The sequence below is a fragment of the Lethenteron reissneri genome, chromosome 35 (genome assembly GCF_015708825.2).
Source record: "Lethenteron reissneri isolate LAM-NWPU_2019-01 chromosome 35, ASM1570882v1, whole genome shotgun sequence".
In the NCBI taxonomy this organism is placed as follows: domain Eukaryota; kingdom Metazoa; phylum Chordata; class Hyperoartia; order Petromyzontiformes; family Petromyzontidae; genus Lethenteron; species Lethenteron reissneri.
This window is the reverse complement of record NC_083813.1, coordinates 12912043-12927962: the sequence shown is the minus strand read 5'-3', so window position 1 is coordinate 12927962 and position 15920 is coordinate 12912043. Positions and strand designations below refer to the sequence as shown.

Sequence of the window (15920 nt, the reverse complement as noted above, 5' to 3'; positions counted from 1 at the left end):
TGCACAGTACGTTCGTGCTAATCGGAGGATGCAAGCGTTGGTGGGTCGTGCAGAGATTTGCGAAACTCCCAAAATCCCACCGAGTTGTGAGATGGAAGCCCGGAGATGGCAGTACAGCAAGTGGGATTATCAACCTATCAGTGTGTACCGTTTTTTGGATGTCATGCATGTATTTATGGGTTTTCTCTGGGTCCTCTGGTTTCCAAGATCTGCTGTAATGTAGCGGGTCGGCGCACTGGACTTGCGATCCAGCGGCCGCCGGTTCCGCTCCATTTCCCGGCACGGCATTTGGAGTAACGTAGGTGGCAACATTCTTAAATCCCCTCAGCTGCCTCTCCACCCACAGTACAAATGGGTTCACCACAGTCTAGGATAGGCAACGTGGAAGAGTAGGCCAAATATCCCCTAGAGTTTGCTCTAGTCGAGGCCCTTCCCCCAGCAGTGATGCAAGCAAGCAATTTCAGGGCTGCACCTCTACATTTTACTCCGGTTTCTTCCCACAAGCAAAATAAATAAAAGAAAATAGAGAATTCCAAATACAGGACGATCTTGAGAGCTGGTTTTGAGACTCTCCTGCAAATATAAATGACCATTGTTATTATTTTAAGCTGTGGGGATTCGGCTGACAATCGTGTGTTTATCAGAGGCATTGTACTGTGTGTCCGTCTCAGCTGCAGCTGCCTTCCTGCGAGAGCACCCGGCAGCCTGCGCTGCTCCTCACGCCCCTTTGGGGGTGGCTCGCTCCAGCAGAGGTGCCACCCAGAGGCGGCTCGGTGACTCGGTGGCTCAGTGGGACCGATACTCGATTTGCTTGATTATCACCCCAAAGCAATTCCTATGAATGACATTTGGAAGTATAAATCAGGTGATTGGCCTCTGACCATAATCGCCCGGAATGCGCCCGGTCCCTTCAGATCTCCGAAGCACACCCTGGTGTGTGCGAGCTGCAACGTTCTTGCGTGCCCATTCCGTTCATCCGTTCCCCAAATCAGATTCTCTCGTCAATTCAGGAACTTCCGGGATGGGCAATGGATTCCGTAAATGGTCGTCGACGCTATCAACAACTCAATAAACTGAAGAGATATCAGAACCACTCCTGTGCCAGTCTCACCCGACCGCCCCGGCGCCGGGCGACCTCCTGTCCGTCCTCCAGGGGCACGAGGAGGCGGAGGGCGAGGAGCACGAGGGGAGCTCTGCTGAGGCGACGGCAACGGCGGGGGCCACAGCGGGCGCCGCGGCGTGGGTGATGAGCGTCGCCGAGGCGAGGCAGCAATTCCGCTGGGGGGAGCCGCTCGGGGTGGAACACCCTCTCGTCCAGCTGGAGAAACTCGTCACGGTAAAGGCAACTACGGTAAAGGCCATGGTACATGGGGGTGCAGCGTTCTTTGACTGGCGGCCAGCAGGAGCACATGTGGCCCGCTCGGGCTCTAAGAGTGGCCCGATGAGCTATGTGCCGCGAAGGGAAGTGGCTGCCTAAGTTATAAATAGTTAGATTGTGAAGATGAAATGTTAACAAGGGATAGACAGATTTTCAGGAAAGCGTCTTGAGATTAAAATACGACAAATGAGAACTGTAGATAAGACAAACAGATCCGTGTGATGATACAGATTAACAAGGGGGGTAGATCTTCTTAGTTCTTTCGGTAAAGTCACGTAGAAGGGAAGTAATAAAATAATAAAAATAAAACATAATAAAATAAAATAATTCTCACGACGTTTCGGCTAAAACGCAAGCAGCCGTCTTCAGGTGAAGAATGAGACAATGCCAAGCTAGGAGCTTATATATAAGCTGCGTTGGAGGTGGAGGAAAGAGCGCCTTAACAAAAGAATGTGCATATGAAGAGGAATTTAGCATATTCATGGAAAATGCGTAGGAGGTGGGCGGGGGGGTTTCAAAGTCATATTATGCCCATGCATTATGCAGGATCAACAGCACCAAGGGGGGGTGCAGGGATTAGCAGTAACAAAGGAAATGAATGTTAATGATATGTAGCTGCAGTTACTCAACCACCACGTAGAAAACTAAAGTATAAACTACATAAAAAACTAAAGTATAAATAGCATAGCACCATCAGTATACTTACTATACTCTACACTAAGCTGAGTTACTAACAGCAAGTAATACATTACAATTCTACGTCGTAAAAATTATATAATATGCTTCCATCTAAACTTTATTCTATTGCATCACACGAGCATATACCGTACTATATACTGCCAACATTAAATTATATACTGTATTGCTGTAAACCAACCTATATCTTATACATTTAATATAACACTATGTATTATTCTACCCACCCTAATGTGTGTCGAAATGGTTTATTACGTCCTTCCAATGATTGCTAAGCCAGAATCCATCTTCTCGGTTAAAATTGTCTCTGTGTTTGGATTCTGGCTTAGCAATCATTGGAAGGACGTAATAAACCATTTCGACACACATTAGGGTGGGTAGAATAATACATAGTGTTATATTAAATGTATAAGATATAGGTTGGTTTACAGCAATACAGTATATAATTTAATGTTGGCAGTATATAGTACGGTATATGCTCGTGTGATGCAATAGAATAAAGTTTAGATGGAAGCATATTATATAATTTTTACGACGTAGAATTGTAATGTATTACTTGCTGTTAGTAACTCAGCTTAGTGTAGAGTATAGTAAGTATACTGATGGTGCTATGCTATTTATACTTTAGTTTTTTATGTAGTTTATACTTTAGTTTTCTACGTGGTGGTTGAGTAACTGCAGCTACATATCATTAACATTCATTTCCTTTGTTACTGCTAATCCCTGCACCCCCCCTTGGTGCTGTTGATCCTGCATAATGCATGGGCATAATATGACTTTGAAACCCCCCCGCCCACCTCCTACGCATTTTCCATGAATATGCTAAATTCCTCTTCATATGCACATTCTTTTGTTAAGGCGCTCTTTCCTCCACCTCCAACGCAGCTTATATATAAGCTCCTAGCTTGGCATTGTCTCATTCTTCACCTGAAGACGGCTGCTTGCGTTGTAGCCGAAACGTCGTGAGAATTATTTTATTTTATTATGTTTTATTTTTATTATTTTATTACTTCCCTTCTACGTGACTTTACCGAAAGAACTAAGAAGATGAATCCCTGCAGTCACGAAAGCTTTAAATCGAAAGGGGGGTAGAGTTTAGAGGTATGGAAGTAAAGAGATAGATTTGTGAGATGAGAAAGCAAAACATGAGATAGAGATGAGAGATCTGCTGACCAGAGATGAAGATTATTGAGGTGAAAATGAAAAAGATTTGAGTTACAGATTAATCGTCACATGTGCAGATGGCATGACTTCAGGTGACGTCATTACGTCTGTTTGTGACGCTAGGATTGCATACCCTCATGTCACGTGACCCACCAGTGCTCACGAGTTTTATATCCATTACGATCGTTGCTGGGAATCGCCAGCGGCAACGGTTGCTGCACACAGCGTCTTTGCCTCGTTCTGAACAAATCTGTGTTGGCTGCTTTGCCTGCCCATGTTTCACGCTTCACATAAATGTAAATTAACTTAGAAATGTAAATAACATGTTTATTTAAATGTCCCAGTCAATTTATAGGGATCAATCAGAATGTTAGTTTCTAACATTTGCATGCATCGTACAAAGCTTCTCGCTTGCTTATTTAATTTTTTAATAGAATCTGCTTCGAAATGCACCCAAACCCGGCGTGAGAGATCGGCCGTCTCGCTGGCTGCGTGGCGTCTTGTTTGAAGGAAGACCCGTTCCAAAAAAGCCACGGCAATTGTTGTCTGCTTTTCAGGTTCTGTCGTGCTACCTCGTTGCACGCGGGGCTCTGACAATTCTCCGCTCGGCGGTAAAGCTGGCACCGCACCTGAGCAATCGTCAAGATCTGAGCAAGTTGTTGCACAACGAGGAGCTTGCAAAGTGGATACGGGGGGGGGGGGGGGGGGCATCGGCAGCAGTCACTGTTGCGCAAATGTGTCCGGTGATGTTGTCTAAATCGTTATTACAAATCGCAGAATGGGTCGCTTCAGAGTAGAGTTTGTACGCAACCGATTGCGCAACGATTCAGTGGCGCGCGCAACCAGGCTGCGTAGCGTCGGCGCCGACACTCGGCGGTGGCGGCTGTGCGTGTGCTCGGGGCGCAGGACCAGGGCAAGGAGGAGGAGGGGCTGCTGGAGGGGCTGCTGGAGGGGATGTCGGCGCTGCGCCGCACCCTCGACTCGCCCGCCGGGGCCCTGCCGCTGCCGCCGGCGGACTCCGACGTGCCGCCGGAGCCCACGCTGCCTCCGCCCGAGAGCCTGCAGCAGATGTTCACCTCCAGGTCCGTGTCGTCACCCCCGCCCGCCCTCCCCCCGCACGCAGGGGCTTTCTCTGCGCGCTCGCGGTTTTATTTACCCCCCCAAATGCAAAACGTCATGGGCCGTGATCGGCCTCCTGCCGCTGAGTGATGGCTGCCCAAAGCTCTTGCCACTGGCCAAATACTTCTTATTACGTGACCCTCCTGGAAAAGATTGCTATTGAGACTCGGTGAAGTTCTTCTTGCTGAAAGAAATAACTCAATGTTAGTTATGATCATCTTCATACAGTATATTTTGGATGTGTATAGCATCTTAATAAGTTTTTCTGCATTTCAAGACGCTTTGAAGAATCAGGTGGGCATGCTTGTATTATAGAGAGAAACAGGCAGTCGATGGTAAACATCGAGATGTTAAGCGTGGACTTGGGCAGGGAGTCGACAGCACGGAAGGCTGGGGGAGATTACGTTCTGGACAATTGGGGGCAGCAGAGGAGAATGAGCGACCTCCCTCTTAAGTGAATGGTGACTGCAGATTTCAGCAGAAAGCCTTGGTTGCTGGGGCCAAGGTTTCATTTAGAGGAGTAGAGTGAGATGAGCAAGCAGAGGTAGGAGAGTGTCTCTGTGTTGAGCTTCTTTCGAACCTTAGGTAGCCAACCGTGCTAATCGGAGTGCATAGAGGGGAATGGAATGAGAAGTAAAGTGCTTGGAAGGGGGGAGCATAATGCGATGGGGAGGAGGAGAGCATCCATGAGAGTCTCAAGACTCATTGAGATGATCGTCTGTTTCCTTGACGCGACCGAGTTTCGCGACTGGCCTGCGCGCTGTGCTGTCCCGCTTGGCCCCGCCGAGCCAAGTGCGGCTTGAGCAATCGTTTCACTTCTGCAAGATTGATGTCTTGTTTTGGACAAGGTAACTCCCCTGGGACTGCCTGGCAGACACGTGGCCTTTAATTATACACACCTGCAGCTCTTCTTCGGCAGTTGCTGACGCCTTCTCCCCCAGGTGACACCGCTCCGGCCGATTGGAATTTTACCATTTTTATGCAGGACGCGGCGCGCCTCGAGGTGCTCGAGAAACACGTGAAACATCCTTCGCGTTTGCAGCGCGCGTAGCTGTGACGTCGTGTCGGGTGTTTCAAATTTGTTTAATTGATCGGTGACACTAATGGAAGATCGGTAACACGCAGAACTCGCCGCGATCGAGCGAAGCGCTGCGTCAACACGACCAGCGAGTGGTGTCTGAGCTTCTGCGTCGCTGCGCACTCGTTTTAGTGGTGTCAGCACTCGTGGTATTAGCGGGGATCGAGGGGAGTGGGGCCGCCCCGGATGGTGTTGTCTCTGGCCGCCATTATCCTTTAACCTCTGCCCCGATGCCCCCTCCACCCCCTGCCACCGCAGGACCGTATTTGTGCTGACGGAATCTCCGGACGAGCGATTCACCTCGTCGCCTTTCCTCTCCTCCTCGCAAGTGGAGGACATGGACCTGGAGATGGACATGGTAAGGGGGGGTGGGGGGGGAGGGCCTTTGTGCACACGTTGGGAGATTTTGTTTATCTTGACACCGTTGCTATGCAAGGGCCCCAACACCCAAGACGTCCATCGGCCAGAGGCAATGACAACTCTGGCCTACGTGAACACGGAAGCGCCGCAGAGGTGCTCTCCAGACTCCATGGCTACAGCGAGTGGTGTGAACACTTTGTTCAGCTCACCCATTCACTTGTTCGAAGGCTGATCCGTGTGAGGTCTTGAAACAACAACCTGCTGCATCGACGTCGATGGTCGTACAGCAAATAGGCTGCTCAATTTCGAGGGTGATATCCTTCTACTCCAGTTAACTTATGGTACGCTTAACACTGCACACATAAGGAAGTAGCCAAAAGTTTGAGCCAGTACTCACTTAAAAGAAAGTCTTGGGTGACTTTCATGTTAATTTAAGTACGTTGTTATTGTTGTTATACATTTTTATATTAAACTATGCTGCCGGTATGAGGCGCACAACTTGAAATTCTCAAACTTTTACAACGCGCCGACCCAAAAATCACGTAAACGTTTAAATGTCCCTGGGCGTGCCCACACGGTAATGGGACGGCTCTCGCTGCCTGGCAAGTAGGCCGCGAGCCGCCCTCTCGCCGCCAGATTAAGGCGAGCCGGTTTGGCCGGGCGTCCCGATCCACCCTGCCCCGCACCCCCTCCCCCTGTGGAACCCCCCCCCTCCCCCCGTCGCATTCCGTCCGCCACGTGTAACAGATACCCGCGAATTACAATGGCCGTGACTTCTAGAGATGTTTCAGCAGGAATGCACCATTGTGACAAGGTGTACTTGTAGCGACAGTGAAAACAAAATACGACCAACCTTAAGCCGCAACTCCAAAGAGGGAGCTGCCCTATGGAGTAAAGCCGCCCCCTCGCCCAGCGGGGGAGTGGGGCGGCGGCGGGGATGCGTGCAGCGAGTCTCGTCAAAGAGGACACGGCGGGATTCGCTGGAGAGCATTCGTACGTTGGTTCCAGCGCCGGCCTAAGCCGAGGCTTTGCAGAAGAGGGGCGACGCACGAGATGCGTCGCCGTGCTTGCCGTGTCGCCCCCGCGTCTGTTGGGGGTCACGGCACCCCGACTCGAGGGGCGCGTGATGGTGGCGGTGATTCGCAGCTGGCGCGTTCATAACCGTGACACATCCTTGTTTGTGCAAGACGCCCCCGCGGTTGCAAGTCACCGAGGTCAGATTGACGTGTGTGGGGGCGGTGGCTTCTTAACATTGACAAATCTCTGTTTTTTTAAAGGATTTTTATTTTAGATATTTATTAAAGCTATGACGTGATGTGGTGCCCTGGCCTTTGGGAGTAGCTACTTCCGTGAAAAGTCAGCCGTGGTGGTGGAGCCAGGCAAAGCCAGCACCTAACAACAGGAAGGGAAATAACCCCACTCTATTTAGTTTATTAAACTTAGAACTAAAACTTAGAGCCATTATCGATCTGCTGCTGGATTGATGCCTTCCCACACTGTGTAGGTCATGGAGTTTATTTGATCGTACTGCACCATGCTGGCCATCGTAGGTTGTTGAAGGCAGCGAGTATAGGCACGGAAGCATAGAGGTACAGAACAATGGATTTTACTGCTCTGCCCTCTGCTGCTCACTGCGTAACCCTACAGCCCCATGAACACTTGCATGTGCGTTCTGGTCACCCATCCAAGCACAAACTTATGAACATAATTGTACCTTAACGTAAACCATCCTGGACATACCCATATTGCATCTGCTATACACCATCACAGCGCTCATGTAGAACTCCTCTCCCACCCAAAACATTTCTCTCTGTGTTGTACATCATCCGGAGATAAACTCGCACTTACACTCTTTAATGCGTCTAATAGATTATGTTCTCGATGTCATTGTGTCAAAGAAAAACCTCCGCTCGTCGCCACCCATATCCCAACCACAGCAAACCTTCAGCAAAGGACGGCGAGCATCCTAAGCCCACGTTAATGGGGCGTGCGGCGCTTGTGAGTGTGCGAGTGCGCGCGTGTGCTAGGACGTCTCGTGAACGTCGCGATGAGCTCATGCTATGCCTGCCCACAGGGGCCTGGAGTCAAAGATGAGTCCCTGGGAATGAACCGCACCCACTCAGATTAAACCCGGGCACCGGGGCTGTAATTTACGCCATTTACGAGCAGCGAGTCGCGAATACAGATGGTGGACGCTTTTACTCATGTACTTCCTAGATCCGATTTGAGATCGGTTGTATTCCGGGTGAATTAATGAAAACGGCAGCAGCTTCCAAAAAGAAAAAATACCGCCATCGCGATGGAGATGAGGAAACGGAGTGAGGACGTGTTAAACGCCAGTAGGCTGGCTGCGCGCGTGACTCGCTCGCCCAGAGCGGTAATCAGCGGCTGCCACGGCACGGCGACACCCGCCCCCACCCCCACTCCATCTCCCCAGGGCGGGGGGGGGGGGTCACAGGTCACCGCCGTGCAACAGGAGGAAGGGAGGGGCAGAGTGGTGTGCTGGTTACCTGGGCCGCCAGGTAGGGCAACAGAAATCTGAGGAAGTACTGTGGAATTCCACGGTTTCACAAACTTAAAGTTTTTTATTGGCGAGTTTTTTCAGGTGCTAGATTTTATATGCATAATAAATTAACTGCCTCTGTTGAATGACCCTCGTCGGTATCATGAATCTGCCTAAAGTTGAGTAGCACCTAAGAAGTCAGGCCATCTACCCTGGTTCTCTACTCTGCAGAGGGGCCATTGTCTGCTGTCTTAGCCAACGATATGTTGATGATAAACACATGCAGCCCTTTATCAATCAACTTCGGGATGAGGGTTTAGCCGTACAATGCAGGTCGTGGGGGTTATTGACCGTACGTCACCACGGTGGTTAGTGCGGGTTGGTGAACGCAACGAGCCTTGTGCATGCGATTGTAGAATTGCAATTCTGAAATTGATTTTGCTGTGTCGCCCTCTGCTGCACACAAGGCGGCACTTAAGCTCTGCCACTGTAATCCCTTAATCTAATACAAATATTATCTTCGACGACATCGATGCTACATTTGTTGGTGCCCGAGTGATTTGCTGCGTGTGTCTGAATGTCGGACTGCGTCGATGCCTACCTCTGCTCATTTCCCATCCAACATTCTGCTCGTGCTTAAGATAAAGTCAGAAAAGCTCCCTTTGTAACTAACTTGCATGTAATTTAAACATGTAATTTCATTACATTTATAATTGTGAAATAATTATCGGACTTAAACGTACTTAGTCGTTTGTATCTACGTTGATTTCTCGTTTAACCTGATAGATGTGTTCATGAAAAGTTCCGCATTAAGCAAAAACAATTTACCCATAAGACGTAATATAATGTAAGAGGTGGGGGTGGGGAGGGCCAGTGGTGAAGGAATTTGGGGGAGTCAAATGCGTAGGGGATGCACCGACAACTGAGATGAGGGTACGCAGTGTGTCGTATCGTTCTGCGTGGATACCCAGAATTCCCTTACCGCTCCGCCGCGCAGCTCAATAAAGTAGTCCGTCGTCGACCGCTCGGAATCCGCGTTGTAGCGGTGCGCGTTCCACAAAGTGCGAAAAGTGTTCCCTCGCAGAAAGAACCGCGTTCTAGCGAAAACGCGTGAGCGAGGACGTACTGTCCGTGACATGACTGCGGTAAATTGTAATTTCAATGTTTTTGTGCTCCTCCTCTTTGCCGTCATTGCTTTCTGCTGACGCCACCCTTCCGGCCTCGGGGCACAGAGCCGCCCTCACTCCAGTCTCATGAGAACCTTGCCCGGTTGGCTCATTTGCATGCAGAGGTTGGAACGTACGCCGATTGTAGCTGTCACCCTAGGCTTTACTTAAATTCACGGTGTTCAGTCCTGCTGCCAACTCGCCAGTCCTGCCGTGCGGTTGGTGACGCATGCTGCGCTCACCTCCGGCGAGTGCGCCTTGCATCGCCAGGGCACGCTCGGCAAAACTCTGGAGGGATGGCGAAAATGGGCGAACCTGACATTCGCTGGTGTGAGCGCACCTCTCCATCATGTCAGCCTGAGAGCGCAATTATTAGTAATAATCTCCTCTTGTTATGTTTTGAGAATGATTATTGGCTGACCATGCATGCATTACATTAGCAAGTATTGCACATTTAATCTTAGTACGCAACAGCATATGCTTTGTATTATATTTTGTTGTTTTTATTGAACCGATATCAGCGGACGTGACAGAGGACACAAGCACGTACGAGCAAGGCTTCCCTGTCGGGGATTGTGCCCTCTGGGTGGTCTGCCGACCCTAGCCGGGGCTTGTTACGGTGTGGAGCGTATATATTATCTTAACCAAGGTGGGAGCTGGAGATGGGGGGGGGGGTGACTTAGTATTATTAACCTGGATAGTATTATTTTGTCAACTATTCCAAGCTCGATACAATGCAATGCATATAGGAAGAATATTTGGAAATTTCAAGACTCCCAATAAGATTAACGTGGTGAAATTATTAGTTTGTGGGTTGTTTTTCCGCGGTCAAATGTCACAGATTATACATTTCTCATCGTCAATACCAATGTCCCTGGTTCTTTGCGGTCTGAATGTGCAGTTGACTCTGCAACTGACTTGCGTATGTACTGAGTCTGACAGGCTCACTCGCACAAATAATATTTCTTTCATGTAGAATTGGGGGGGGGAGGTGGTGCATTGGATCATGCTAAGCTATGCACCTGGCGACCTGAGTTCGATTCACAGCCAAGGCTAACATCAGTGGAGAGTGATACCTGAGCCGGTCCTTGCCCTCCTCCCACTTGGCCAACTGGCAATGACCAAGCGAGTAAAAATGTTATGGTCAAACAAATCTCCAGAATGGCACTGCCTGGGGGATGCCTTCATACAGAAATTGGCTCACAATGGGGTGTAAGTCAAGTTTACAATGAAGAATGTAAACCAAGTTCGGCTTCGCCATTTTTCAGTGGCACCTGCTCTGGAAAACACGGTGGCTAGGAGATGTTAACTACCTCGCGTGGTACGCAGGAGGTCGTGGGTTCGATCTCGACCCTGACGCCTGCTGCTGTATATTTGGAGTTTGCATGTTTTCCGCGTGGTCGCGTGGATTTTTCTCCGGGTCCTCCGGTTTTTCCCTCCACATTTAGAAATATGCGTTTAGAACATTTGGCTGCTATAAATGTCCACATGATAAGCCACTTCATTGAGATATCATTTGTGGCCAGGTCACTTCTGTTAAGGAGCTATATCGCTCAGCAAGCCTTACCTGGTAAAATAAAAAATTGTTGAGTTTATAGTTTAGGTTAGCTGGGGCTAGAGATGGTAGCATCCGTGTGACGGCACTCCCTCGTGCCCATGTGTGTCTGTGTGTGAGAGTGCTGGAGCTGTGGGGAGCGGTAGTGTAGTGGTTAGCGCGCTGTGCTACGAACCCGGCTACCCGAGTTCGAATCCCGCTCGCGACCAATAACAATGGCGTGTGTAAACATCACCACTGGGGAGACAATGGCGGCAGGGCGTGGTGCTGGCTACCCCACCTCCCTTGTGTGCTGTGCTGGCCTTCATAGGTGCTCGCGAACAGTACCTGCCCAAAAACTTGTTAAGGCTATATGGGGGATCTTTGTCTTGCCGGCGCTGTGCAGGTGCGTGTTGATCTCCTAGAGCTGGCAGAGAAGACGTGCAACAACTGGGACCTGCGCGAGGAGCTGGAGACGGCGCTGCTGCGTGAGCCCTCCTCCCCGGGGGGCGCCAGCCGCGCCACCAAGAGCGCCGCCAAGCTTGGCAAGCGCAAACACGAGACGTTCATCACCTCCAGGTACAATGCCGTGGCTAACCCCTTCCTCTGCCTGGCTGGCTCCGAGTGTGATCTCTCTTTCATATGGATGTGAATTGAGTAGCAACTCAAAATCGATGTCTAGGTTGTAAATTCAGCGGGTGTGGTTACCACCGGTGCCCTCGAAGAACATTTGCAGTAGACACGAGTTCACACAGACCCACAGACTCGCACAGGGACCCACAGACTCGCACAGGGACCCACAGACTCGCACAGGGACCCACAGACTCGCACAGGGACCCACAAACTGATACAGGGACCCACAGACTCGCACAGGGACCCCCAGACTCGCACAGGGACCCACAGACTGATACAGGGACCCACAGACTCGCACAGGGTCTGCTATGTATGGCATGTCACCACTGTGTTCTATTTGAGGGCAGAATTCACAAAGTTATCGATCAAGAGTTAATATCTCGGAGCCTTTTTGCCGCTCAAGTTGGAATCCTGATGAACAGGTTGTCCTGAGTCAGTGATTTATGTCCCAGATGTGACAGCACGAAAAGGTCGTCTTTAAATAACTTGCGTGAGAATAGCTTGGGAGTCAAATATGCTCATTAAGTCAAAACGCTTCCGGCCAGATTGTGTTTATAAAAAAAAATCATCCTCCAACGCTGGCGGGTAGCTAGCCTTAGCTGAGGCTTAGTGTCGTCACCCCTCGTGTGCCACGTCGGATGGCCAGTTCAACAGGATGCTTCCTCCTCACCAGCGCTAAGGAGAGGCGCGGCATGCCAGCAGGGCGCACGCTGACATATACCGTCCATGATTCCCACGTCTGTGTGGATCTCTGGTTGTACCGCGCATTTAGCATGATGTCCGACGTTTTGCTGCACTTGTCGTAGCTTCTTCAGAAAGTGTTGGGTTGAAAAAACTCCCCAGCACGTGAAGCGATGCGTCGGACATCATGCCAAACAACACGTGGCGCGACCCGAAAACGCACAGGCGCGAAAACCTACGCGGTTGTTTCCCCACCTGTATATTCTTGAAAGCATTTACAGTTTTCAATAATGTCAATTACTGCGGGCGGTGTGAAAAATACTTGCACGATGCTCATGCTCATGTTGTGGCTTTTGTGCAAACACTTTACCAGTAATTGATAGGCACTCCCTTTCAACGTAAGTATTTGCAGGGTAAGGGTCAAACTGACATGTTGCAAACGTTCCCTTTTGTGTGATCTTTGCAAAAATAGGCCAATGTCTCCATCATCACCGACCAGTAGAACAGACTGCCAAGGCGATGTGTTCCAGCTATTGCATGAGATATGAATCATTAACAACCCTTTAGTCAAGCCACTGCTAGATATAGGCCTCCCCACGCTGTGTCAGTAACGGTGGTTGTTTGACCATACTTCACCACCCGAGTCAGTGCTGGTTTGTGAAGGGGGCACCCAGGACCGGTTGGGACATCCCTTGCTGCTGATGTTAGCCACGACCAGGAATTTCACTCTGGCCGCCGGATTCATAACATCGTGTGCTAACCGCGGCACCAATGCTCCACCTCATTGCTCGGTAAGAATTCAATGCGAGTGCAACCGTTGTAACAATTGTGCTTGCGTGCGTCGGCAGCGGGAAGTCCGACTACCTGGAGCCGGCCAAGAGGGCCCACATGTCAGCGGCGCCGCGTGGCCGAGGCCGTGGGTCGTTCTCCGGCCTTGGCCGCATGAACGACATTTTCCGGCTGCGCAAGCAGAACACGAGCCGCCCGCCGTCCATGCACGTGGACGACTTTGTGGCCGTGGGCTCCCCCGTGGGTATCCTGCCCACGCCGCCCATGGTGAAGCGACTACCCAAGGGGATGCCCAAGGGGCCTCTGCGCGGCAGCTTCTCCGGGGGCAGGGGGGGTGGCCGGGGCAGCAGCTTCCACCAGCCAGGCCGCTTCTTCAACCCTCCCATCAACAAAGGTCGGTCATCGTGACGCACGGCTGGTGACGCGAGTGATTCTGCTCGTGACTGCGAGTAGCTCTGCTCGTGACACTGCTGTGACACTGCTGTGATACAGGTCACGGCTAGTGACACTGCTTGTGACACGACCGGTGACACGGCTGGTGATACAGCTGGTGACACGGTCACAGCGTGTTCCGTATGGTTGTATAAAGCTTCGCCCGTGTGTGCTGCGTCACTTCCCAGGGACGTACGGGCGGCGAGAGGGCGGCCGTGGCTCCAGCTGGGTGTCGCAGGCGCTCCCGCGAGGGGGCTACGTGGACACGCGGGGGGTGCAGGGTGGCTTCCCCCGAACGCCGCCTGTCAGGACGCCCCCCACCGGTACAGGGTCTGGCCTACTCACCACTCGGTCCTCTCCCCACTGTTGTCGTGTGGTGTAATGGTTTCTCGGTCGCATTTCATGTATTGAAGCCCCCTAGCTTATAGACTTAAGCGTTGCAATACGGTGCAATTTGTTTTCGTAGGGCCTACATGCTAACGCATCTCAAGGTGTCTTTAATTTATTTTTCTCTGCTTGTCTCTTAACTCTACCCATGTCTGGCCCCCATGTCTTTCAACACATGCCCTTGTTCCCATGTCTCTACTTATGTCTGTGTCCGTATGTCCGCATCCCATGTTCATCGTCCTGCCTGTGCCCCGTATCCCCGGCGTGCAGGCTACCGGCCGGCTCCACGTGACCGGGCCCCACGGGGTCGTGGTAACCTGGGCGTGGTGCCGTGGGGCAGTGGTGGCGGCGGCGGCGGCGGCGGTGGTGGCGGTGGTGGCGGTGGCGGCGGCAGTGGCGGTGGCGGCAGCGGCGGCGGTGGCAACAACCTGCGCGGCAAGTTTGTGGGACGAGGAGGTGGCGGAGGCAGACACATCCGCTCCTTCACTCGATAAGACTTCCCTGCTGCCGACGGAGGAGACACCAGTCAACCCCGCCACACCCGCTAGCCCCTCTCCTGAATTTGCGCTGGCATGAATGGAAGGAGCAGGAGGGAGGTAATGAAGGAAGGTGGAGAAGACGTCAGGGTGCAGGCCGAACGACACACAAATCCCACCCCACGCGCTGCCATCAGTGTGGGCTGGGTAAAGAAACTCTTAGGTGGCTTGGCCTTTTTTGGGTTAAACAGGATCACGGTTGGACTTTAATTTACCACGGGACGACCTGTTTACACTGCCAGATTTTACCGCGTGTTAAGTAAATTGGTTTTCATTCCTGGTGAATTTCAGCTGTGAAGAAAGATTTTTTATGTTGCCATTAGTTATGTTCGAACTGTTAATTTTGTTTTGTGTGAAACATAGCGGTAAGTTATTATCCGAGAGACAATACATTGCACCAACTTTTGGAGGCCGATGGTTGGGACTTCAAGACGGACACATGGAGCATTGTCGGTGTCTTCGCTGTGACGTCTGCTTAGCGCTCACCGCTTAGGGGAATTAACTTTTTTTCGCTTGCAAAAAAACTTGTTTTGTATACAGCAAATGTAAGTATTCGCTTCGTAATAAACATTTAAATATTTCACCTTTTAACTGATTGTGTGAAATTTCTATTAAAATGGGACGTGCCGTCCAGGCACAGGTGAGAAGTGGAGTGATATCCAGCCTGGCCTCCGGGTGGATCAGTGTGCTGGTGTGAGCAGTGTACATTTCTATCCGCATCCATCCCATGCCCAAATCGCCCAGAGTGCGCCGGATCTCGTCACATCTCAAAAGCTAAGCATCCCTGAGCCCAGATAGTTCTTGGATGGTGGGCGGCCACTGTGCATAAAACTGGTGTTGCAGGCAACCGCATGGCTCCGTGCTTGGAAAAGAACAGTGCGGCAAAATGCGCCGGCCTGTGCTCCGACATGCACTCGCTGCCTTCACACTAATTAGCCTGGCGAAACATGGTCAAACCCCCGCTGAACAAGGAGTGGGAAGTTCCTCATCCAGCAGTGGGATGTGCATGTGGCGGCAGGGTAAGCCCACCTGTAAGCAATCCCTGAAATACCCTCACTGGGGACATTCTCCAGAGGCTAGCTATCAGATTTGACCACCACCCTGCAATGAACTCCCATGAGTGTTAGCCCTCGGCTATGCCATTGTGGCTGTGCAGACTCCTGAGCTTAGACCCAAACCCCCAGGGACTCGAACCACCAGAAGCTCCTTGCTCTGCGTTTTCGGGACCTTTGCATTCATTTCGACGCATCCCCATCGGCCACGCGGCCGTTGTGGAGTGTGTCATTTTAGCAGCATTGGTTCAATGCAAGCACAACTCTGGAACGGTTTTTACATTCGGTGCCTCAGAATCGGTAGCAGCGTCACTGCGTCAGGCTTTGCTTGAACAAATGTTGCGGAACTGATGAACCATGATTAAAGAATTCGTACAGCTGCTGATAATTTTAAAAAACTGCAACATTCGTC

General features: G+C 51.0%; 1 protein-coding gene across 3 annotated transcripts in view; it reads left to right on the top strand.

Moving 5' to 3' along the window:
* VIRMA (vir like m6A methyltransferase associated) overlaps nucleotides 1-15039 on the top strand; it is a 55750-nt gene extending 40711 nt beyond the window's left edge. For 2 of the 3 annotated variants that reach the window (XM_061565813.1, XM_061565811.1), the window contains exons 23-29: nucleotides 1154-1351; nucleotides 4145-4320; nucleotides 5694-5793; nucleotides 11405-11577; nucleotides 13161-13495; nucleotides 13722-13856; nucleotides 14191-15039. In XM_061565813.1, the coding sequence (XP_061421797.1) occupies nucleotides 1154-1351; nucleotides 4145-4320; nucleotides 5694-5793; nucleotides 11405-11577; nucleotides 13161-13495; nucleotides 13722-13856; nucleotides 14191-14414 (1341 nt within the window). In that variant the 3' untranslated portion in view covers nucleotides 14415-15039. The remainder of the gene's footprint in view (nucleotides 1-1153; nucleotides 1352-4144; nucleotides 4321-5693; nucleotides 5794-11404; nucleotides 11578-13160; nucleotides 13496-13721; nucleotides 13857-14190) is intronic. The other variant, XM_061565812.1, reaches the window with a different exon arrangement.
* Nucleotides 15040-15920: the final 881 nt, after the last annotated feature.